Here is a 24,269-nt window from a genome sequence, read left to right as displayed (position 1 = left end):
AGCGTAGGCCTCTCCAGGACTCGTGCCAGGGAGCTCTCCCCTGGAGAGTAACCAAGCGCTGCGGGTACTGAGTCCCGAAGGTGTCAGCGCACAGCGTCCAAAGGCCTCGGACCTCAGCTCGGAGGAGAACCTGAGGAGAATACTGACATCGGCAAGAAAGTGGGAAGAAATAGTAATTTTTGCCACAAGAGAAGAAAACTGCCCCAACAGAACCCTTCCTCCCTGCTGCCCAGCTCGAAGCCACAGGCTTGCGGGGGTTCTGGCCACGGGGCCTCTGAATCAGCCCACTGCCTGGGGGTAGAGGCAGGCGGGCGGTCTGCACTGAGCCCTGGGAGCGGGCGCCCGCCTGCGTGCGGCCTGGACCTCTGAGCGCCGATCCTCTCGCCACCACACTGGGCGCCTCGCTCCCCGGCACGCATCGACTATTAAATAGTGCAGAAAGGATCTCTCGACCTGCCAAGCCGCAGCTGACCGCCGAAGGAGGAAGGCAAACCCCAGCCCCAAGGGCCAGGTGGGGTTGAGGCGCAGGAACTGATTGGCAAGAACCAAACCCAACCTCGGCTGAGCCACAGCTCTGGCGGAAGTTTTCCTGGGGGTAGAGGGACTTGCCTTGATTTACCTTGGAGCCAGGTAAAATATTCTGAAATGCCTAAGAAACAGACATTTAAAAAGAAGACGATGTGGCTTACAGAAGCAAACGGTTGAAATAAGGTTCTGCCCATACATGAAGGTATCTCCCATCTCACTAACACGTATGGGGAGCGAGCGACGGAGGGCGGGGACGCGGGGGAGACTCACTAAGGAATGTGCGCTCATATTATGTACCATTTTGAATCTCACTACGATGTAGAAATTACAATGCACCAATAAAAGCAGATTAAAGAACAAGAAAGAAGATGCCATCCTTTGGAACCGAACCCAAGCGCACACAGACGGGGCTCGTGGGATTAAGGCTTTGGGTGCAGAGACACAGTGACTTGTGTACCGCACTGCAGGCGCTCGCAGCCCTCCCGAGGCCTCCCGGAGGTGCAGGAGGTCCAGAGGCTGCCAGGCGGAGCCAGGGTGGACAGCGGCTTCCTGGAGAAGCCCACGCTCCAGCACAGCCTGGGAGCGGGCCCTGGCTCCAGGAGGCTGCTGCCGTAGTCTCACGGGGTCCCTAGGAGGTGCTGCCAGGCATCAGACACCTCCCACTCGACGTGGTCGGGGATTGGGGGGCCGCCACGATGCAGCCTGACCTGAAGGGTTCTCGGATGAAGGAGGCATGGCCTGGCCAGGCTCACACTGTGAAGTTCTAACACCGTTAATCGGAAAAACCCCGGGCTCCACCACGCTGCTCCTCCCCGTCCGCCCAGTCCAGGTCACCAGCAAGTCACACAAATCGTAAGCACTTCCAGAAGGAAACCAGTACGAAACCAAGAAAAGTGGCGGCCCACAGGCTGCTAACGCCAGATACAAAATAGTGGCTGGTTGAGACAAAACGCAACCTGCAACTCTTTTTAAACAATAATCGATACTCTGATTAAGTATCAGGGCAGCTCAAAAAACGATCGCCTGGTGTGGACAGTCTGCTTCCTGGAGGTGGCTCGAGGTGGTGGGTGGCTTCGCAGGGGCAGCGACCAGTGTCCTGCGAGCAGAGGGCAGAGGGAACCGCCCCGCGGGGACACGAGTCACCTTCTACGGTAGAGTGGGGTGGGAGGGGGCCGCAGGCGGAGGCACAACCACGTTCAGGACTGTGCCTGGTCCACGGGCTTTCCCGCCAGGAGGCTGAGCCAGGGGAGGCTGGGGAGAGTTTATGGACGGGCGGGACTGAGTTCTTCATAGTCCTTAAAAACCCCAATGTAAAACTTCTGCTATCAAATCATTGAAAATAGCATCTATATCTGGTTTTACCAAAAGGAGAGGAAACCTGGCCACATTTTGCAATTTCCAAAGGATAAAGAAGAGTAGAGAAACTGGGGAAACGCGCCAGGTGACGCTGCCCTCGGACTCTCCGCACGCTCGGGAACGCCGGGGCTCTTGCCGGCCGGACCTTCTTCCTCTAGCACCGTTTACCAGTTGTCCAGAAAATCAAATCCCGTCTTCAAGACGACAGTACTGGAGCTGACCTGGAGCGACAGAAAGACAGGAGCGTCTTCCCCAGCCACGCGCAATCCAAAAACAGCACCTCATTTAAAATGACCCAGATCGGGCGGCCCGCTTCCTCTCCGGGGCCCCTGCCCTCAATTTACTTCAGCGCTGGAGACCAGAGAACCACAGGAGTTTGGGCGCTTGCTGTTCTGGGCCTGTGCCCGCCTGCCCCTCCATGACCCAGACAGGTCTGTGTGCGGCCCGGGGCCCCACTCCGAGCAGAGGACAGTGTGTCCACCCCTAGGAAGGAGTGCTTGCTAGCCCTGCTCGGTTGCCCCGGGGATGAAGCCCCCTCGCGGCCGGAAACAGTGGCCACCCACCTGTGCAAGCTTGGGCTCCGGGAACAAAGAGTTGTCATCATCCTGGGTGGCGTCCAGAGCCGGCAGTGTCCCTGAACACTCAGAGGGGGCGGCCCCCGGAGACACACCCAGGGGGGCCTGGGCCGGCTGCGGTCTCTCTCGCTCCACACCGGCACTGGGAAATGCACGCTGCTCCTGGCGGGGGGCCTTGGCCTCCCTGTCTTTAGGGGTGGGCTCCTGCCGGTAACAGGTGGGCAAGACCTTCTCCCCTTTCTCCATGGACTTGATCTGGCTGGGGGTCAGCGACTGGAACTCCGCCTCGGTCCCCTCCCGGGACCGCTCGGCATTAATCTTCCAGAAGGGCGCCTCCTCTTCCTTCCGGGCCGGACCCAGCGCATCCAGGCTGGAGGACCTGCTGCCCTGGGAGGGCTTGAGGGCCTGCGCGGCCTGGGGCGCTTTGGACGGCGGCCTTGGCTCGCTGGCGGGGGCACCGTTGCTTGGCTCCTGGATGGACAGGCTGGAGATGCTGAACTCCATCTGACTCTGCGCGGGGACAAGAGATGACCACACTCAGAGCTGACGGGACAGGCGCCAGCTCTCCATGCCCCCAAAATGTAGAGAAATGCAAGGACACTGGCTGCTGTCCAGGCATCTGTCTGTCCTTAAACGGCTGTTTTCAGGAGTGCCCTCCATGCCTGAAACACGTCAGGGGGCTCTCAGGCCCAGCCCTGCCACCCGTAGCACCTGATCTGAGACCCCTGAACCTCGCTGGGCATCAGGGCTCTGCTTGGTGAGCACAGCGCCCACCTGCTCTGCCAGCAAGGGCCGGTCCTACCTGAGGGGCTGCTGGGTGTGGCTGGCGCATCTCTGGGAGTTCAGGGGTGGGCGGGACAGGACCCAGTGGAGGAGGAACCCAGCTCAAGACAGTGAACACCCAGAGGTCAGCACTGGGAGGCACCCAGCACACTGGAGCAACCCATTCCTGCTATCGCAGAGACCCCTAACGATGGCACTGCTGAGCAGAGCCAACCAAGGAATTGCTGCCGGAAACCTGAGCGAACAGCCCCCAGAGCGGAGGCCAGACACCCACGTCTTCCCAGCTCCGCAGGACAGGAGAATCGCAGTTCATGGCCAGCCTTAGCTACTTGATGAGGTCCTCCACAACTTTGTGAGACCCTGTTTCAAAATAAAGACTAAAATATAAGGCTGGGGTTGTAGCTTGGAGGTAGAATGCCCTTGGGTTCAATCCCCAGTATTGCAGGGAAAAAAACACACACACAAAAACAACCAAGAAACAGCCCTCAAAGCCGTGGGTCTGCCAGGAGCTGTGGTTGAGAGCAGGGAAGACACCTGGGTATGCCCAAGGCACCAGGAATGTCGTTTTAAAAAATATTTTCAGAACCAGGCGTGGTGGCACACACTTGTAATCCCTGCACTTGGGAGGCTGAGACAGGAGGATCACGCAGGTTCAAAGCCAGCCTCAGCTACTAAGCGAGGCTCTCAGCAACTTAGTGAGACCCTGTTTCCAAATAAAATAGAAAATAGGTCTGGGAGTATAGCCCGGAGGTAGAAAAGCCTCTGGGTTCCACCTCCAGTACCACCAAAAAAAAAAAAAAAATCATTCTACCAATGAGAAAGTGGAGGTTTGGGGTGAGTTACTCTCCTAGGTTGCTAGTCCCATAGGAGAATCCGCAGCTGGGTTCCAGCAGGGTCAGGCAGCTCCAGGGCCTGGGTGCTGACAGAAGCCAGGCTCCGTGTGCATCACAGGACCCTGCGTGCCCACCTGCTAGACCTTTCCTAAAGGACCGCTTCTGAGTAAAACATTCTAATACGCTGCACATCCCGAATTCCACAGCAGAGTTCAGGGCCACCATGAGTATATGGATGACGGTTCCTTTAAATACCAAAGCACTAAAAATAGCTCGGGATGGCCCAAGCCCGAGGCAGCGCTGACTTTGATCTGGGGACCGTAATGTGAGGCAGGCGCTTTGGACCCAGCGCTCTGTCAACTCCCAGGCTTTTTCAGGGTCAGCAATTTCTCCGGCAGGATCTTTGCTTGGCTGCCCACGAAGGGTGAGGCTGCTCGTCCTGGAGGCGTGGAGTGGCCACAAGCACGGCGGCCCCAGGACCTTCGCTGTTGGACAGAACCTAGCGCACTCGGCCGGGTGGCTTCCCCGGGCGGCTTCCCTGAGCAGCAACAGGTCGCTCTGGCACTTCACAGACACCAGACACCTCCAGACTGCTCCTCAGAGCAGGTGCCATCTGGCTGAGGCCCGTGGACAGGAACAGCTCCCAGCTGGGGGCTTTGGAGGTGAATGTGGGAAAATAAGAATTTTTTTTGTGGTACTGGGGATGGAACCCAGGGGCACGCTACCTCCAAGCTACACCCCCAGCCCTATTTGTATTCTTTATTTTGAAATAGGGTCTCACTGAGTTGCAGAGGGCCTAAGTAGCAGCTGAGGCTGTCCGCAAACCAAGATCCTCCTGTCTCAGCCTCCAAATGCTGGGCTCACAAGCGTGCGCCGCTCGCCCGGCTGGAAGTGGGCGTTTAGAGAGGGGCCAGTTCTGCTGCGCCGGCTGCCTGTTTGCTGCGCTCTTGGCATCGCACCCAGCTTGGCTACGACCTCTAAACAGCGGGCCTTCCCGGGCCCCAGGGCTGAGGCTCCCGCCTTTCCTTACCCATGGGGAAAGGGTTCGTTGCCCAGGCTCTCCAGGCTCGGGCAGGCTGCGGAAGGGAGACCCAGGTCTATGCCTGCCTGGGCCGGAGAACCCCAGAAGCCGCAGTCAGGGGCGCCCTGGTGGTCTGTGCACGAAGCCCAGGGCAGTTCAGCGTGTGGGCCGGGTGTGCCGCACCAGCCCTCAGGCTTCAGGCACTTTTATCATTCTGTTTTTGTTTATTTTGGGGACTAGGGATTCAAACCAGGGGCATTCTACCTCTGAGCTACACCCCCAGCCATATTTTATTGTTTTGGTCTCCTTGGCTACTGAATGTCTTGCTAAGTTGCGGAGGCTGGCCTTGACCCTGTGATCCTCCAGTCTCAGCCTCCTGGGATGACAGGCCTGCATCATGGCAGCTGGCTCCACACGGCCACTTTGGACACATGCTCTGGAACCTCAACCTGGGGTTCCAGGGCCCCAAGCAGGCCCTGGGCTGGGAGAGGGGGGTCGACAGTGAGAACACAATGGAATTCTGGACCAAGTTTCTCATTTTTGGAAAAAAGTTGTTTTTTTGTTTTTTGTTTTGTTTTGTTTTGTTTAGTCCTGGGAAAAGAGCTGGGCTCTTGGGAGAGAGGAGGTCACGGCAGCCCTCTCCCGGCATGAGGGTAACTGGGCCCAAGGAAGCTGCCTGGAGAGCGGGAGCAATGGCCAGACACTGATTCATCTCCCTCAGCTCGGGCAGACGGCAGGGGCCAGGGTTCAACACAGTGGTCTCCATAACCTCTGAGCAGGGAGAAGGGAGAGTAGATGAGGAAGCCCCATGCCTGCAATCCCAGTACCCAGGAGGCTAAGACAGGAGGACTGCAGGCTCGAGGCCAGCCTTTCAAACCCAACCTAGCAAGAACATGTTCCAAAATAAAAAAGCAATTAAAAAAAAAAAAGGCTGAGGTACAGCTTGGAGAGTTTCATCCCTAGTACCAAAAGAATTAAAAATAAGTAAATATATAATTAAAAGGGCTGGGTGTGTAGCTTGGAGGTAGAACATCCCTGAGTCCAGTCCTCATACCACCAATAATAACAATGACGGTACTGACACGATGGTGTATGCCTCGATTCCCAGTCCTTGGGAGGCTGAAACAGGAGGATCGCAGCTTTGAGATGCTGAGCAGCCCAACGAGACCCTGTTTCAAAACCAAGACCAAAGAAAAAATGGGCTGGGGGTGTAGCTTGGAGGTCAAATGCCCTGGCTTCAATCCCCAGTCACGTGCGTGCGCGCACACACACACACACACACACACACACACAAACACACACACACAATGAAGCCCCTCTGCTCTCAGCCGGCCTTCCACGCCCACAGTGCGCCTGAGCCTGGGAGGGTCTGCAGAGGTCTGGGTCCAGCAGCCTGGGCATCTGTCCGCCCACGTGGGGAACAGGGTCTCAGCTGGCCACGTCCGTTCTAAAAACAGCAAGACCACAACAGAGCCCACTATCTATTTTTGGGTCCCACTCACTGAAAAGGAATGTGTAATATTTCGGCGAGGGGTGTGTGCACTGCCAAAACCAACTGTTTGGCTTGGCAGCCTCCACAGACCAAGGGCCAAGACCAGAGTTACAGAAGCGTCGTCGGAAAACTTCACAGCGCTGCAGAGGCCCCGCAGGAACAATCCAATGTCACCACGCCGCCCGCCCACCCCCCTGCAGGAGGAAGGGGAGACGCAGAGGGGGCCACGGGAAACCTTCCAGAGTCACAAGGCAAGCCAGCGGCAGCCTGGTGGGGCATCAGAGGGTTGGGTGCAGAGACAGACGGGTGGGGCGGTCCACCTGCCTCGCAGCACCTGCAAGGCTCCAGGCACAGACCAGGAGCTAAATAACTCAGAGCCCTGTTTACCAGGGAAAACTCACCAGGGCCCGGGTGCAGGGGGACCCGCAGGAGACGGGGGCAAATGCCCCCACTGGCTCTAGTGCACTGTGGGCCCTGGGGCCGAGACCCAGGCCGGCAGGCACGCCAGGCTTGGAGCTGCAGCTCACAGGCTAGAGGTCCACCGAGGGCAAAGGGCCTCGCCATGCTATACGGCAGGGGCATGGCCCGGCCCTGGGCAGCCCTGGGCAGCCCTGACTTTGTGCCTCGGTTTCTCCCTCTGCCAAAGGGACTGTGAGGACTGAAGGCAATGCACCACGGTGCTCAGCACAGATCCGCACGGTGACCCCTCAGCTGTGGCTGAGACAGGGACAATCAGAAATGGGTCTGTGCAGCACTGGGGGCAGGAGGGACCGCCGCAGAGGGATGGGTGGGGGTCTGAGCAGAGAGCAGAGGGGGGAGTCTCAGGGCAGCTTAGGGGCCGTGGGAGGGCACATTATTCCTCACGCAGGGTCTAAGGCATGGTGCCAAGGGCTCAGCTCTTGGTCTTGAGAGAAACAGGGAAAGAGGGAGAAAAGGGAGGAGGCAGAATCCTGAGCAGAGATGGGGGTGTCTGTCAGGACGACCCAGGGGTGCCGGCAGTGCAGGAAGTGTGCCGTGATAGGAGGGGCACGGCCCTTGGACTGTGCTTCTGGAACCCTTTTGGCTGGCTGTGAGGGCGAGAGTCTAGCAAAGACGTGACCTGGAACCGAGGGGTGCTCCACGCCCTGAAGGAAGGACCCTCCGTCCCCCATGGGCGGCAGACACCTGCAAGCCACAGACAGATTCGCATCCAGTCTCTCTCCACCAAGCCATGCTGACCGTGAGCTGACCTCCCTGAACTGTTGCAGGGGCACCCGTGGCAGGGACAGGAGCCCCAGCCTCCCTGGACGGGAGAATTCGAGTGTGCCATCCCCAGGCGAGCACTGCACTCGGGACCTGCAGTGTTCGCGGATGCTTGTTCCCTTCCAAGGAAGGACTGAGGGCTTCCCCACCCTGGGAGTGACCTACGTGGCCATCGAATCCAGGCACTGGACCCCCAGCTGACGTACCACCCCCAGACAGGCAACAGAACCCCAAGTTCGAAAGAGACAGGCAAGAGCCGGGCGTGGTGGCATATACTTGTAATCCCAGCATTTGGGAGGCTGAAATTGGAGAACCGTGGTTCAAGGACAGCTTCAGCTACTTAGTGAGGCCCCTTGCAACTCAGTGAGACCCTGTTTCAAAATAAAGAATTAAAAATAGGGACAGGGGTGTAACTCAGAGGTAGAATGCCCCTGGATTCCATCCCCAGTACCAGAGAGAGAGAGAGAGAGAGAGAGAGAGAGAGAGAGAGAGAGAGAGAGGCAGGAAAATACCAGACAGCTCAGCCTGGGGTGGAGCGGGGGTCCCCAGGGCCCGGATGTGGCTGCCCTGCCTCCACAGGCATCCTCCAAACCCTCAGCCCAGAGGGCCTGGGGAATGCAAAGGCCAGCTCCCAGCCTCCTCGCCTGCAGCATTCTGAGCCTTGGCTTTTCCCTCCGCAAACATCGGTAGCATGGGAGAGGAATGCTTGTCCCACGGCGCCCTCCCCCCTGCAGCCTGCCGGGCTGACCGATGAGTGGAAAAGATGATGTTAGGATCACAACCACCCCTGGGACAGGCTCGGCCCCGCCAGCCTCCTTCCAGGACAGGCTGTCTGCAGGGGTAGGGGCGTGGGGAGTTACTGCTGAATGGGTACAGAGTTCCAGTTTTGCAGATGGAAAGAGTTTGGGCTGTGTTAATTAACTTGGTATAATCATTCCACAGTGTATACGACTAGCAAAACATCTCATTGTACTCCACAAGTACACGCAATTTTACAATTTAAAAAAAGAAGGGGGGAGTTCTGGAGACGGAGGTGGCGACGGCTGCTCAGTGTGAATGGATTCCGCGCCCTTGAACCGCACTGGGCTGGGCTGCTTGGCAGCACAGCGTGTGCTCAGCACCTGGGAGCCCTGGGTTCTATCCCCAGCACTACAACAAGGAGTTAACACGATAAATTTTATGTGGCGTGCATTTAATCACAATGAGTAATACATTTTAAAGATTAAGGCCTGAGAGATTAAAAGTGGGGAAAAGCGGCCGAGGACCGCCACGGAGTGAATGCCCAAGCTCAGCGTGGAAAGTCATGTTAGATGTGGCCGCCACCGGGCTCTCCACCAAGGGGCCGACTCTCCCTGCGCCTTGGCCGGGCGACTGACCCACACAGGCGCAGAACCGCGTCCTCCTGGCGGCTCCTGTCAGCTTGGCTTCGTTCTCGATTCTGGAGGGCCTGGCACCACCAGCCCAGGTGTGAGCCGGACACCGAGGCCACTGTCCACTCCAGGTGCCAGATACCCACTGCCCACGCTGGCCCCGGGGCTGTGCCTGCACCAGCGGCCACTTGGAGAGATACACCACTGTGTCCCTGGATGTCACTTATGCCAGAGCAGGAACAGAAGCTATCTCACCCCACACACAGCTCCTCAGGAACATCTAACAGCAGAGCCAACCCACCAACACAGCACTGAATGTTCTGAATCAGAGACTGAAGCCTTTCACGTCCTGTCCTTGGGCCCGACACCTGCCCGCCGGTCGCTCCGCGGCTCACTGAGGCTCTTGTTGGCTGTCAAGATGCTCTTGGGCCACCCTAGCACTGTGGATGACCGTGACAAACACCAAGGCCAGGGCTAGCACTCCATGACGGGCTCTATCGGCCACACACCTGTCCAGCCTATGGACAGCCGCTCGCCTCTCCCCGGTTCAAAGCTTCGTGCACCTGTAAACGCCCACCACTGTCTCGGTGCTGGTGGATAGAGGGAAAAGCAGAGACAGCGCCCCAGAGGGCGGCCCTCGCCCAGGCTCGCAGGAGGACCCAGGCAGTGCGCTGCAGGCCACGATTTCTGAAACCACCTTCTTCCTAACTCCCGCCAGTCCCTCCTGTCTAACAGCAGGACCGTCACCTCTGGCCCAGCGGTGTGGGCCGGAGCCTTGGGTCCTTCTCCTCCCGAAAAAGAAATGTGCAGCCATGCGACTCTTTTTTAAAAAGGACAAATAAGCCAGGCATGGTGGTGCACGCCTGTAATCCCAGAATTTAGGAGGCTGAGACAGGAGGATCTGGGTTCGTGGACAGCCTCAGCTACTTAGGCCCTTTGTAACTCAGTGAGACCCTGTTTCAAAATAAAGAATAAAAATAGGGCTGAGGGCGTCACTTGGAGGTAGAATGCCCCTGGTTTCCATCCCCAGTACTGAAAAAAAAAAAAAAAAAAAAAAGGACAAATAAATCTAAATTTAATCCAACTCACCCTCGTTTCCCAGGAGAAAGGGGCGGAGTGCTCATCTTGCCAAGTAATGTCCTGAAATAAAATTCAAGAGTTAGTAGAAAACCTAAACCCAGGCATACCCCATGCAAATAAACACAACCCAGGATCAGGGGGGAGTCCAGACTCAGGGAGAACCCCAACCCAGTGCAGGCAAGGGTGCTCCGCGCCCCGCCCCGCCCCCAACAGACGCGGAATGAGTTCCCCTGGGAGGTGGGGGGAGGCCTGTGGCGATGGTTTTGGGTCTTCTGGGCTCAGCAGAACAGCCTGCATCTCAGACCGACCAGCGACTAGCTGTGCTCACTGGGTGGTGACTCCAGCCTTTGGGGCTTCTGCTTTCTCCCTGGTAAAGGGAGGATCACGCCATCCTTGCATGAGGGTGAAATGAGGTGACCCCTGAAAGAAGGCCTGCCCATGGCTTCCCACTCAAGACCCACCCACAACCTGCCAATGCCCGGCCACGGCCTGCGGGCCGACCCCACACGGCTGACCTCCTGCCTGCACCACGCAAGGCTCAATCAAGAGAACAGAGGCGACAGCCAACTTAATGCAGGTGGTCAATTCCAGTGAGATCTGATGTCACCCACCCCCACCCCCGGGGAAAGCAGGGCTGGCCTTGGGCCCTGTCCGCTGGCCTGCACTGTGGCCAGGAGCCGCCCCTGGGCTCCCCTCGGCTCCCTCAGCCCTCCCTGCTGGCCAAGGCTCCTCCCTGCCTGGCTGCTACCAGGGATCCTGGCTTCTGGACCATACGTAGGTCCTCTGGGTGACAAAGTCTGAGAACAGGATAAGGCGTTTTATTAGGAATGAGATGATTACATGCGTAGCTCACATTCCTACCAATAAAACACCCAAGTAGTTTACGTCCTTCCTTAAGACCCCCGGTAAATCCTGTCTCCTCCTATTGAGAGTGATCCCTGCCCTTGCAGCTAGGGGACCTGGCTTCCTCCTGCACACAGGGAAGCCCCAGGGGCCCTTCTCTTTGCTTCTGACGCCACCCATTCCACCCAGCCTGGCCTCAACCTTGGCAGAGACTGGGGAGGGGGCCAGGGTCCCCACTCGGGGGACGCCTTACTAGCAGGGCAGCGGCACACAGCCTTCCAGCCCCCGGCCAGGCATCTCTGAGCAGACCCCTCCGGAGTGTGAACCACAGCACTGGAGGCTTTGAATCAGTGGGAGGCTGACAGCTCGACCCCAGGAAGGGGATGGGAGGGAGCCGCACAGGGACCCCACCATGCCACACGCGGCCATACCCAGCACCACGAAGGCTTGCTCCTACCCCATCCCCAGCGCCTAGGGGACCCCAGCAGAAGCTCACCAACTCTGAACAAATAAGCCCTGCGCAAGCCGGACCCTCCCAGAGCTCACAATTCCTGCAACACTGCCCATGGCCCTGCTGGGCTCTGGCCCCAGGAGGTGGAGGACTGTCTGTGGTAGAGAACAAGCCCTGCACTGGGCCCCCAGTGGCCAGGGGCTAAGGACTGCCCCTTCCAAGGCTCTTGAAAGAGCAGCAAGGCAGACCAAAGAGGAGAGGCTGGAGGGGGGCAGAGCTCAGGCCCTTACACCCCTGGAGTGTACCCTCAGCCAAGCTGCGCCCTCTGCTCAGGAAAACCCTCGCAGCACAGACAGGACCGGTGGGCGCAGACCCCAGGACGCACTGGAGATGGTGCCGTCCAGAAAGCCCACGCCGGGCCACGTGACGGCCAATGTCATGGCATGGCCCTAATGCACACAGAGCTCCTCAAGCTGAAGATACTGGCTGGGGACAGGTCTGCAGCGTTCACCGCTCCTGAGGTCAGAGAAAGCTTTTAGAGATGACAAGGAGCCGGGTGTGGTGGCGCACGCTTGTGATTCCAGCACTCGGGAGGCTGACAGGAGGAACACGTTCGCAGACAGCCTCAGCTACTACTTAGCGAGGCCCTTTGCAACTCAGTGAGAACCTGCTTCAAAATAAAGAATAAGAGCTGGGCATGGTGGCGTACGCTTATAATTCCCACACTTGGGAGGCGGAGACAGGAGGATCACGCTGGTTCGAAGCCAGCCGCATGTGCTGGCTTAAGAGACCCTGTTTCCAAATAAAAATATAAAAAATAGGTCTGGGAGTGTAGCCTGGAGGTAGAAGGGCCTCCAGGAACCCCAGTACCACCAAAAAATAAAATAAAATGAATGAATGAATGAATGAATGAATTAAAGAAAGAAAGAAAGAAAGAGAAAAATAGGGCTCAGGGTATGGCTCGAAGGTAGAATACCCTGGGTTCCATTCCCAGTACCACACACACAAAAAAAAAAAAAGAAAAAGAAAAAGAAAAAGAAAAAAGATGACAAGGAGCCAGGCGTAGTGGCACACGCTTGTAATCTCAGCACTTGGGAGGCTGAGACAGGAGGAGCGCAGGTTCATGGCCAGCCTCAGCTACTTAGTGAGGCCCTCTGCAACTTAGCGAGACCCTTTTTCAAAATAAAGAATACAAAAATAGGGCTGGGGGTGTAGCTTGGAGGTAGAGTGCCCCTGGGTTCAGTTTGTAGCACCAAACAAGACTAGGAGCAGGGGCTCTGCCTCCCCTTGGAATTTCAATTAAATCCCAGTCACTTCCCAGCATCAAGCCTGGGCCTCCAAAAATGGCAATGGCCGCCTGGAGGAATGTGTGCTGGCCGGCCCTGGGCAGAGGGCTGGGGCAGAGGCCAGGGCCCGCCCACAACTGTGGCTGGTCTGTGTCCCTGGGCCCTGTGGGGGGCGGGACACTGAGTTAGGTGGCCCTGAAGTCTCTGAAAGCCTCAGCTCTTGGGACCCTGGAATCCTTTCAGAAATAATAAAGCGAGGGCTCTGCTTCTAAGTGGGGGACGCAGGAGACCACCTGAACGGCCTCTATAGGCCGTCCTGGATGTGACCGCGAAGGCAGGGGCACCTTGGGCCAGCGTGCTTTTCCCAGAGGCCACAGTGGGCAGAGGAAGTGTCATGCGCCACCTACGGGGCGGCCGGAGGTGGCGCACGAAACTTGATTCACGGCAGGGTCCCGGGTCCAGCCTTGTAATCGCAACCGTGAAACCCGAAGGACTAACCCACGAAGGCTTTTGGCTTTGGAAGGTGACTGTGCCCGCGACTCTGAGGCACGTGCTGGAATTCCATGGGGTCGCAGACGATTTCTCCCAGGCCGGACATCAAGTCAACAGCCTTTTGTTTTCTCCAGGAAGAAACTAAGTCATGGGGCAGATTCCCTGGATGGCTGCAGTTCTGAGGCTCATAAAACACAACAAAGCACTTAACGAAAACAACCCTGTCAAACAGAAATGTGATGGGGGTTCTGATGTCGGCCTTGGGCACACGCTCCAGCCAGAGAAGGCGCTGCGGGCGGCAGGGCTCCCTAGGCGCCTGGTACATGGGCCCGTGTCCCCAGATTGGCAGCACTACTGACACTCTCAGACACGTGTGCACACACATGCATGCACACACACACGCACGCACACACACACACGCATACACACACACACACACACACACACCCCTCATGTGGCACCGGTTCTGTACGTTCACATGGGTGCCGCCGTCCTCTCTTCCACTCCCAGCTGGCATCCTTGATGTGGCCGGCACAGGCCTGGGGTGCAACCACACCTACTCCCCGGGGTGCTCAGAAGGCTCCCCACCCCCGCCTCCCAGGCACCCAGACTGACTGAGCACCCACGCACATCTGCGGCTCGGCACAGGCTGCTATCTGTGGCTCCTCTGGCCGTGTGACCTTGGGAATCAATTCCTCTCCTAAGAGGCATCCACATCGGAGTCTCTCTGTGGCTCTCATAGCTCGGGAGCCTGCCTCAGGTCACCCGGTCCCAAAGGAGAGAGAAGGCAGAGGGCCAACCATGGAAGGTCCTGGGAGACAGAGCTGGCAGGGCACGAGAGGCTCTGGGCCTGGGGTGGACACCCAGAAACCAGCTTGGCCCAGAGGCCTTTGATTTGGAAAATCCTTATCTGACTTAGTATGTACCTTCTAAAAAAATAATAATAAAAGCAGTATTTAAGTCAATCTTTCTCCTGTCTCTTTCTTTTTAAATTTTTTTTGGGGGGAAAGTACTGGGAATGGAACCCAGGGGCATTCTACCTCCAAGCTATACCTCCTGCCCTATTTTTTATTCTTTGTTTTGAAACAGGGTCTCACTGAGTTGCAGAGAGCCTTCACTAAGTAGCTGAGGCTGGCCGTGAACCACGATCCTCCTGTCTCAGTCTCCCAAATGCTGGGATGACAAGCGTGCGGCACCATAGCTGGCTCCCCTCTCTCTTTGCACAACACACACCTGTAATCCCAGTACTCAGGAGCTGAGACAGGAGGATTGCAGGTTTGAGGACAGCCTCAACAACTTAGAGAGTCCCTTAGCAATTTAGCGAGATCCTGTTTCAAAATAAAAAAGGTCTGCCGGGCGTGGTTGCGCATGCTTGTAATCCCCATGCTAGGGAGGCAGAGACAGGAGGATGGTGCAGGTTCGAAGCCAGCCTCGCTGGCTTAAGAGACCCTGTTTCCAAATAAAAATATAAAAATGGGTCTGGGAGTGTAGCCCGGAGGTAGAAGGGTTTCCAGGAACCCCAGTACCGCCACTAATAATAATAATAATAATAATAATAATAATAATAATAAAAAGCCCGCTCTGCAGATGGGCTTCCTGCGTGTGAAGTGGAAGGCGCTGTCTGCAGGGCGGCCCCCAGCCCTCCGCAGGCTGCTCTGGGAAGGGCAGCGGCCAGGAGCAAGGAGCTGCCCTGACCACCTCTGCGCAGCACTGTATGCAGCCAGCTATGACCGCCGGCAGACAGATGCCTCCCTGGGAGTTGGGGAGTGACCCCTGGGACCGCTGCGGCTGGTCCCAGACCTCAGACGTGGGGCTGAGAGCCCCCGCCCTGGCTCCCAGGTTCGCTTATAAGTCAGAACCACGTAGGGTCTGATTTCCTAAGGAGAATCTGTGGGTCCACCTGACTCGGTTCAAACGACAAGAGCTGGGAAGCTCGGGGGCAGAGCACATGCCTGGCATGTACACCCCAGCACTGCTGAACTAAAAGCCCCCCTAGGCAACTGCTCCGAGCACAGCCACTTCACGGGACCCCAGCTCAGTCACGGGACCCCCGCCCCTGAGCAGCCTCCTGGTGTGGGAATGCCTGGCTACGCTGGCTCTGGGGCCCATGTCTGTGTGGTCAGCCCTACAGAGGCCGCGGCATGGACGGAGTCCTGCTGGGCCGCACTCAACATCCTCAGGCTACTCTCACTAAGCCCCCGGCTTCGGCTGCTCTCCTGGGGCTCCAGGGCTCCCGGCCAGGCCTTGCCCCCGACCCCCGTGAGGCAAGCTCTGATGAGCATAACCCAGGAGGCACGTAACAGTCTCCGCATGCCGCCTGGCTCCACAAGAACCCCTTTGAAAGCTTTTTGTTCTCCTGGCACTTGAAGATTGCATACTAACTATAGCAGGGCTTAATAACAGTGCTTCACAGCTACAGTACCCAAGCTGCTATCACTAGACACCCATCACGCAGAGGCGGAAAGAATATGGGCGCAGTTTGCTGACTACCTCCTACCGGGAATGTGGAGTTGCCCAACTATTCAGCTCCCAGGAAACGGATTCCATGCTCCTGGGTGACTCGAATGTGTCCGTAACCTGCAGGCTTGCTGGGACCATGACTGGCCACTTACTCCCTAAGTCCACAAACCAGAGATGTTTCTGCTTGATACACAAGGGCGTCGTGGCTTAGGCTGAGAAATGCTGTAGGCGGAAGAGAGCAGGCTCAAACGGCAGGGCCTTCAGGAAGGGCAGAAAGCCCCCAACACGGCGCTGGTGATGTCTGGTGACCTGGGCTCCTCAGCACATGCTGGTGAGCTGTCTACACTAAGAAGCGAGAGCCTGCCCACCAGCAACAGCAGGTCACCTGGACCTGTCAATCAACGGAGAAGAGCACGTGCTCCACGCAAATCCCACAACACTTCTGTGTGTGTAGTCTCGAGTGTTAGAGACGGAGATGTTCAAGGTGACCACGCTCCTTGGGGTCTGACACCGACAACCTAGGTCTGCACGAAAGCCCGCCTCGCATGTATACGGAAGCTTTGTCCACAACCGCCGGCACCTGGACACAGCCGAGACATCCTTCAGCAGGTGAGGACAAGCTGTGGGGCGCCAGACAATGCCGCACTATTCAGCGCTAAGAGAAACAAGCCACAACCGGGGCAGTGGCGTGCCTGCATCCCCTGTATCTGGAAGGCTGAGACAGGAGGGTGGCAGGTTCAAGGTCAGCCTCAGCAACTTAGCAAGACCCTGTTTCAAAATAATAAAATCTAAGCCGGGTGTGGTGGCACATGCTTGTAATCCCCGCGCTTGGGAGGTGGAGACAGGAGGATGGCGCAGGTTCGAAGCCAGCCGTGCTGGCTTAAGAGACCCTGTTTCCAAATAAAAATATAAAAATGGGCCAGGTGTGGTGGCGCACACTTGTAATCCCCGCGCTTGGGAGGCTGAGACAGGAGGATCGCACGGGTTCGAAGCCAGCCTCAGCTACTCAGTGAGGCTTCCAGCAACTTAGTGAGACCCTGTTTCCAAATAAAATATAAAAAAGGTCTGGGAGTATAGTCCGGAGGTAGAAAGCCTCTGGGTTCCACCCCCAGTACCACCAAAAAAAAATTAAATAATATAAAAATATAAAAATGGGTCTGGGAGTGTAGCCTGGAGGTAGAAGGGTTTCCAGGAACCCCAGTACCACCACCACCACCACCACTACTACTACTACTAATAATAATAATAAAATCTAAAAAGGGCTGGGGGTGTAGCTTGGAGGGAGAATGCCCCTGGACTCAATTCTCAGTACCACATTAAATAATGAGCAGCCGAGCCAAGCATGGAGCACCCAAGCACGGTGGGTGGGTGCACCCAACGTGTGGGAAATCTGAAGAGGCCGCACTCAGTGGGAGTCCCACTGTGCGACACTGCGCACAGGGACAGCCAAGGGGGCAGTAGAAGACCAGCGGTCACCGGCTGTGGGTGAGAGGAAAGGCAACTCGGAGTTCCCAGGCGGGAGACCGCGTGCGTGTGCAGTGTCACAGCAGATCTCACCCAGCGCCTGCCAGGACCCAGGGTGCGGGGCACCGGCACCACTGTAGTGTGGGTGCCAACGCAGGTGCTGGGCTGTAACAAGGGCACCCCTCTCGGGGATGCGGGGAGCAGCTGAGACCCTGCTGTGGGGCCAGGACACAGGGGACTAACTCTGAACTTTCTTCTTTCTTTCTTTCTTTCTTTCTTTCTTTCTTTCTTTCTTTCTTTCTTTCTTTCCTTTCTTTCTTTCTTTCCTTTCTTTCTTTCTTTCTTTGGTAGTACTGGGGTTCCTGGAAGCCCTTCTACCTCTGGGCTACACTCCCAGACCTTAACTCTGGACTTTCTACTCAGCCTGGCTGTCGATCTAAAGCTGCCGTAAGAGGTTAGTCTACTAAAGGGGAGGGGAGGGAAGAACGACCGTGTTGTGCCCCTTTTACCCCCCGCCTCTCTGTCGCGCCACGCACGTCTTTCTGGAATCTACACGGGTCCTTGACTTGTAATACATTTAACTCTGCTGAGATATGGGGTTTCCATAACTGGAAGTTTGAGCTGTAACTCCAAAGACAAAGGGCAGCTACGACTTAACCACTGGCACATTCTGCTGTGGGTGCAGAGCAAGCTCAGGGCACCACAGGCCACGCGGAAGCAGAGCCCAGCGCGCCCGCCATGGCCGCGGGACGGGGGACGGAGCGAAGCGCTTCAAGGAAAGGAAGAGGAGGAGCAGCAGCCTGGGAAGGCAGGTTCGACCCGAAATCGCTCCTTTATTATTTTTTGGTTCTGGGGAAATGGCTATTCTCCGGTGCTAGGCAAATCTCTATCAGGGTATAAAAGTCACACCTGTCGATTAGAAGGTGGCTCCAAACCTGCCCCTCCCAGCACCACCCAGCAAGTCACTGCCCGATTCCTGCGGCCACCCCCCCACAGGAGCCAGCAGACAGGCGCCCGGGGAAGGCGGAGTGGCTGCCTCAGCGGCCAGGGCACCAGGCCAGGTGCTGATGGGGCAGGGAGCCCTCCTTCTGCCTCGGAAGCTTGTGGGACAGCCCGGCCTCTCCCTTGCAGCCGGAGGAACTAGATCAGCTGTTTCCGAAGGCCTGCACGGCAGCCACGCACAAAACCCCACGAGGAGGGCCACAAAGAGCCGCGTCCGCCGCCATCTCTTCTAAGCCCAGTGGATGCATCAGACAGGAGGCAGCCATAATTCAGACATTCCAACTTTCTAAAAAACGAGATCCTGAGAGGCAACTCCCACACTGGCTGTCCGCCTGCCTTCCCTCCCTCCCTCCCTCTTTTCTTTCTGAGAAAAGAAACGGCTGACCTGCTGACGTGGGAAAGGAGACCTCACGTGTGTGCAGGTCCTGAGCCAGCCAGGTGGAATCCAACCAGTACCACTGGCTGCTCGAGTGGAGCCCTCGAGGGGCCCTGCCAACGGGTTTGAAATGCCACTTCTGCGCGGTTTGGAACCTTCAGCAATAACCATACAGGTGCAACTTTCACAATAAGTTAGTTTATTTTTAGAACCCAAACACCTAGGCTGGCGGGCACCCAGGCCCTCGGGCCAGCAGGAGCCTGAACCTCAGAAGGGAGGGTGGGGTCGCCCGTGCCGGCAGCCAGAGCTTCCACCCCTGCAGCTCTGCGGCACCTGAGCCGGGGAGGAGAGCCACCAGGCCTTCGTTTCACGGCAGTGCAGGGGCCTAGGCTCAGAAAAGGAGGCTAACGCCCAGAGGAGTCCAGGGACACTGAGCAGGCCCCGGCTTCCCGTGCAAGAAGGGATGAGGGTCGAAAGACAGCCAGGCAGCAGCCGGCCACACCAAGCTGCTAGAGTACCTGGCTCCGGGGTCTCAAAACGCCTGTTGTCCCGCTTCTCAGTAGAGGCAGGAGGATCGAGGCCTGCCTGGACAACTGAGACCCTGTCTCAGTGGAGGAGTGCCCCTGAGTTCAACTGGAGGAAGAGAAGAAGGAGGAGGAGGAGGAAAGGAAGAGGAGGAGAAATATCTCAGTGGTAGAGTGCCCCTGAGTTCAACTGGAAGAGGAGGAGGAGGAGGAGGAGGAGGAGGAGGAGGAGGAGGAGGAGGAGAAATATCTCAGTGGTAGAGTGCCCCTGAGTTCAACTGGAGGAGGAGGAGGAGGAGGAGGAGGAGGAGGAGGAGGAGAAATATCTGAGTGGTAGAGTGCCCCTGAGTTCAACTGGAGGAGGAGGAGGAGGAGGAGGAGGAGGAGGAGGAGAAATATCTCAGTGGTAGAGTGCCCCTGAGTTCAACTGGAGGAGGAGGAGGAGGAGGAGGAGGAGGAGGAGGAGGAGGAGAAATATCTGAGTGGTAGAGTGCCCCTGAGTTCAACTGGAGGAAGAGAAGAAGGAGAAGGAGGAGGAGGAGGAGGAAAGGAAGAGGAAGAGAAATATCTCAGTGGTAGAGTGCCCCTGAGTTCACCTGGAGGAGGAAGAGGAGGAAGAGGAGAAATATCTCAGTGGTAGAGTGCCCCTGAGTTCAACTGGAGGAGGAGGAGGAGGAGGAGGAGGAGAAATATCTCAGAGGTAGAGTGCCCCTGAGTTCAACTGGAGGAGGAGGAGGAGGAGGAGGAGGAGGAGGAGGAGGAGGAGGAGGAGGAGGAATATCTCAGGTAGAGTGCCCCTGAGTTCAACTAGAGGTTGGGGAGGTTCTATACCATACAAAGTCTGGGTAAGGTGCTGAGGCTGGCGTATGGAAGCACCTCCCTGGCAGCTCCACCTGCTCAGTGGAGAGGGAAAGAGGCAGCCATTTCACACAAACCAGACACACTGGCTGCCCGGGTTTCCGGGTCACCTGCCCGGGGCCTGTATGCAGCTGAGCAGGTGGCGCAGGGCGCAGAACCCTGCAACTCTCCCCGGTGCACCCCGACCCTGCTGGACGGGCCGCAAGGAGCCTGGGGTAGGGACGGGAGGACAACACACGCCCCAAAGTTCAGTTTTGTCTTGTTTCCTATCCATGAAGATAGATAGAAGTTGCTGAGGCACACAGGGTGATCCCCAAACCCTTGGGAAACAAAAGCCTTTCATCTCCCAAAGCAAGCCATTCCCAGGAGCCTGCTGCTGGAGGCAGAACGCAGCACCCACAGCACAGAACAAGCTGGCTGTTAAAAGTGTCCTTGATTACCTGGGCGTGGTGGCACAGGCTTGTAACCCCAGCATGTGGGACCCAGGAGCCTGCTGCTGGAGGCAGAACGCAGCACCCACAGCACAGAACAAGCTGGCTGTTAAAAGTGTCCTTGATTACCTGGGCGTGGTGGCACAGGCTTGTAACCCCAGCATGTGGGAGGCTGAGACAGGAGGATCGCAGTTTGCGGACAGCCTAGACTATTTAGTGAGGCCCTCTGCAACTCAATGAGACCCTGTTTCAAAATAAAGAATAAAAAATAGGACTAATGGTGTAGCTCGGAGGTAGAATGCTCCTGGGTTCCATCCCCAGGACCACACACACAAAAAAAAAGCATCCTTCTCCAAATTGCAGACCTGCCTGGATGGTCTAACCAAAACACGGACCCCACGGGACATCCCAGGTCAGCGCCTGCTCCAAGCCAGACCCGCTGAGCACCCCACCCAACCCACCCAACTCGGAGATGGCCAGGGCCAGACCCTGGGCAGGCTCCGGATGGGGTGGGCCTCTCCTAAGCTGTGGACGAGAGTCCCTCTAGCAGCAGCCCAGGTTCCCTAACCCAAGGACAGCTTGGCGCCATGATGCGGTGAGGGGGGGCCTTGGCTGAAGCTAAACTTCAGTACATTTTTAGTGAGATCAGATGGGGGGTTGAACCCAGGGGCATTCTACCTCAGAGCTACACCCTCAGCCCTATTTTATTTTGAAACAGAGTCTAAGTTGCCGAGTATCTCGATAAGTAGCTGAGGTTGACTTTGCCATCCTCCTGTTTTATCCTTCCAAGTGCCAGGATTACAGGCAGGTGCCAGCACGCCCAGCTCACAAGCATAATTCTTAAAGGAGCTGGTGAAGACTATGAGGATGGGCGGGGGTTTAAGCACCCTGAACGAGGATGCCTCTAGTTTCTAAGATAATTGAGCAAATCGATTCCCAAGGAAGTAAGAACCCTCAACCTGATGGGTGCCTCCCTTCAACCCTAGTGGCAGAGCTGCCTTCTCTGCAGAGGACCAGGCTAAGTCATCAAAAGAGGGGCCACGCTGCTGCGCCCGTCCTCCACACCGGCAATTTCAATGTCTGAGCTGAGCCTTGGACCATGCTCAGAGCCACCAAGATCTGTGACCAACATCGAGTGTCACATAATCAGGTTTCTATTTATTCCTGGAACACGACCATGGGTAGATGACGGTGGCTACACCTGCAGGTCCCGAGATGTCGCCACGTGGACACGCCAAAACCCCATCCCTGGCAGTGAAGGGGGTATTTAAAGAAGCAGGCAGCACCTTCAAGGAGCTGCCAGGGCTGGGGAGGCCCCAGCAGAGGATCAGGGGGGACGGGGCAGACGGTCCTACCGCCTAGCTCAGGATCCCCTTGTTCAAACCCGAGGCCTATCTCAGAGTTGGCCCGCCTTGTCCGTAACAGCCATCCCTTGTGGACAGGCACCTGCCCTCTTCCAGGGACAATCTCCTGAGGGTGACAATGAAAACAGGCTCCACTTTGATGCCAGCCTCTTGCCCTCTTGATGGAACTTAAAACTCTCTGCTGCAGTGAGCCCACGGCCACCCCAGGAAAACATGTGTCCTGGCGGCGTCCCTCTGTGTCTCCCCTAAAACCCAGTGTCCCCAACCCTCTGCCCCCTGAGCTGAGGTTGCTCAGGGGCAGCTGGGCATGCCCTCAGCCAGTCTCCTAAGCTGAGGTTCAAGTCTGAGACAGGGCTGGCCGCTCCTGGAAAGGCGCACAGCTGCCCGGCACACAGCCTGGCTTGTTTTAAATCACGTGGGGTCTACAAACTCAGAAGCAGGCGGTCTGGCACCAGATAAGGAATTAGAGTCAAAAGTTAAGTTGGACCCATCTTTTCTCGCCAGTGTCCCTGGGCTCTAAGGCAGCCTGGCCTTTTGATGATACACACATATGCCCTCAGCTAGACGCCAAGCCAGGGCCAGCGAGGCACTGCCCAGCCTCGGCAAGTGACCACAGGCTCCCGGCCCTCACACTGGTCCATCCCCAACCCGGCCACAGAGGCACTGCCTGCCCATCACCCACGGGTGCACGGGCACTGCACACGTCTACAGACAAGCCTATTTCCACACTGAGATATTTCGGGCTCTCGGAATACATTTCAAAACCTATATTTTCCTCTCCCCAGCTTACCACACCCTTGTTTTTCCTGGCAAAGCCCTCAGAGTTTAAAGTCCAATGGAGAATTTTCTTTCAATCGCACCAGAATCAGGCCCCGTGGGCAGCAGAGTCCTCCTGCCCTTTCTCACTTTCCTGACATTAAAGTGGGCTGTGACCACAAACATCTCACATTGGCCAACATCCCCACGTGTCCGGCCTGAAAATCTGATTTAAACACCACTCTGAACTTGAACCCCTTCCACAGTCCACAGCATCCTCGGAACTCCTGCCTCCGCGCCTCCTCCCGCCCGCCCGCAGCCTGAGACAGCTGCTGCTGTGAGTGGCTCTCCCTGCACACTGGCTCCTTCTTCCGACTTGTCCCCCCGCAGCAAAGTTGAGCTGGGAAGGCCCAATAGCCACAGCGTACATTCCAGAAGCGAGAGCGAGCCCAGGTTCCAAGGGGCTCCGACCTGGGCCCCTGTGGCTGACCGGCCCCCCGGAGCTGCCCCTGCAGCTTCTGTTTCACAGAGCAACCCCTCTAGAAGTTTCTGCCGCGTCTACACCTGAGGTTGAGACGAGACATCTTAAGTAGCCCAGGCTTGAGCCCATCCAAGTGTTTCCTCTGGATTTTGGTAAAATAAATAAATAAATGAAACAGGATCATCTGGCTCACCCCCCAGAACACATGCTGTCAGGGTCCTCACCCCACACACCTGCGGGCGGCTGGCTTCAATTCCCCTGGGCTCCTGCCTCGCAATTCTTCCCCAGAGCTGGCCACACAAGACGCATACAGCTGTACTGAGTACCTCCCCTTCGGGTCCCCCGGCACATCACCCCCGATTAACAAGGTGGACACCTAGGCTCTAGGACCGGGATTTACCCAGGGCCACACGGCTGCCAGAGGATCTGGACGGGAACCCAAGTGGGTCTGCTGCGGAATTCCTGCGATTTACTTTGGCTCAGCCAGCTCCAAGCCGGCTGCCGGCCAGCACTGGTGAGGGGTCTTTAAAACGCCCTTCTGAACAGCCCCCACCGGGTGTTCCTGCTGCCCCCCTGGCTGCCCCTGGAATCGGGCCAGTCCTGGGGAGGTCTTTAAAGCCCTCTGGTCCCAGGACAGACCCCCACTGGGCCCTCTGGCCACCCCTGGGGCCGGCGGGGGGTCTTTAAAGCCCCCTTTTCCGGGAGAGCCCCTTCCCAGGAGGCTGGTCCCGGTGGGGGGTGCTTAATGCCCCTTCTTCTCGGGACGGCGCCCCCTCGCCATCTCCTCCCGGACAGCCCCCTCCGAGCCTCCCCGGGTGGGGGCCTTTGAAGCCCCTTCCCCGACGACCCCGGGCCGGCCCGCACCCACCTCGTCGCCGAAGCGCACGAGCTTCTGCCCCGTGGGCCCGCGCAGGCCGGGGAAGCGCGCGGGGCGGCCGGGGGCGGCGGGGCCGGGGGCGGCGGGGTCGCGCGGCCCCACCAGGCAGCGGTCGATGATCTCGTCCTGCTGCGCGGGCGGCAGCCGCGCCCACTCGGGCCCGTACTTCTCGCGGATCTTCTCCTTGTCCTGCATGATCTTCCTGGCCATGGGGCTGAGCGACGAGAAGTAGGAGAAGCGCTTGCGCTCCCGCTCGTCCAGCGGCCGGTTCCCGCTCATGACCGCCGAGCGCGAGGCCGCGATCGCCGCCGCCATGGACGCCAT

General features: G+C 57.5%; 1 protein-coding gene across 1 annotated transcript; it reads right to left on the bottom strand.

Annotated features, from left to right (window-relative positions):
- Positions 1–2,048: 2,048 nt before the first annotated feature.
- Positions 2,049–24,269, bottom strand: LOC308277639 (uncharacterized protein C1orf198; the record flags this gene model as incomplete). The annotated part of the gene is made up of 4 exons (XM_080716920.1): positions 2,049–2,105; positions 2,448–2,969; positions 10,290–10,340; positions 23,937–24,269. The coding sequence occupies 4 exons, from the start codon at positions 24,267–24,269 to the stop codon at positions 2,049–2,051; spliced, it is 963 nt and encodes a 320-aa protein (XP_080573046.1).

Source organism: Muscardinus avellanarius, assembly GCF_963383645.1.
Source record: "Muscardinus avellanarius genome assembly, chromosome: 20".
Taxonomy (NCBI): Eukaryota; Metazoa; Chordata; class Mammalia; order Rodentia; family Gliridae; genus Muscardinus; species Muscardinus avellanarius.
Note: the sequence above shows the minus strand (reverse complement) of the source record. Positions and strands in the feature narration are given on the sequence as shown.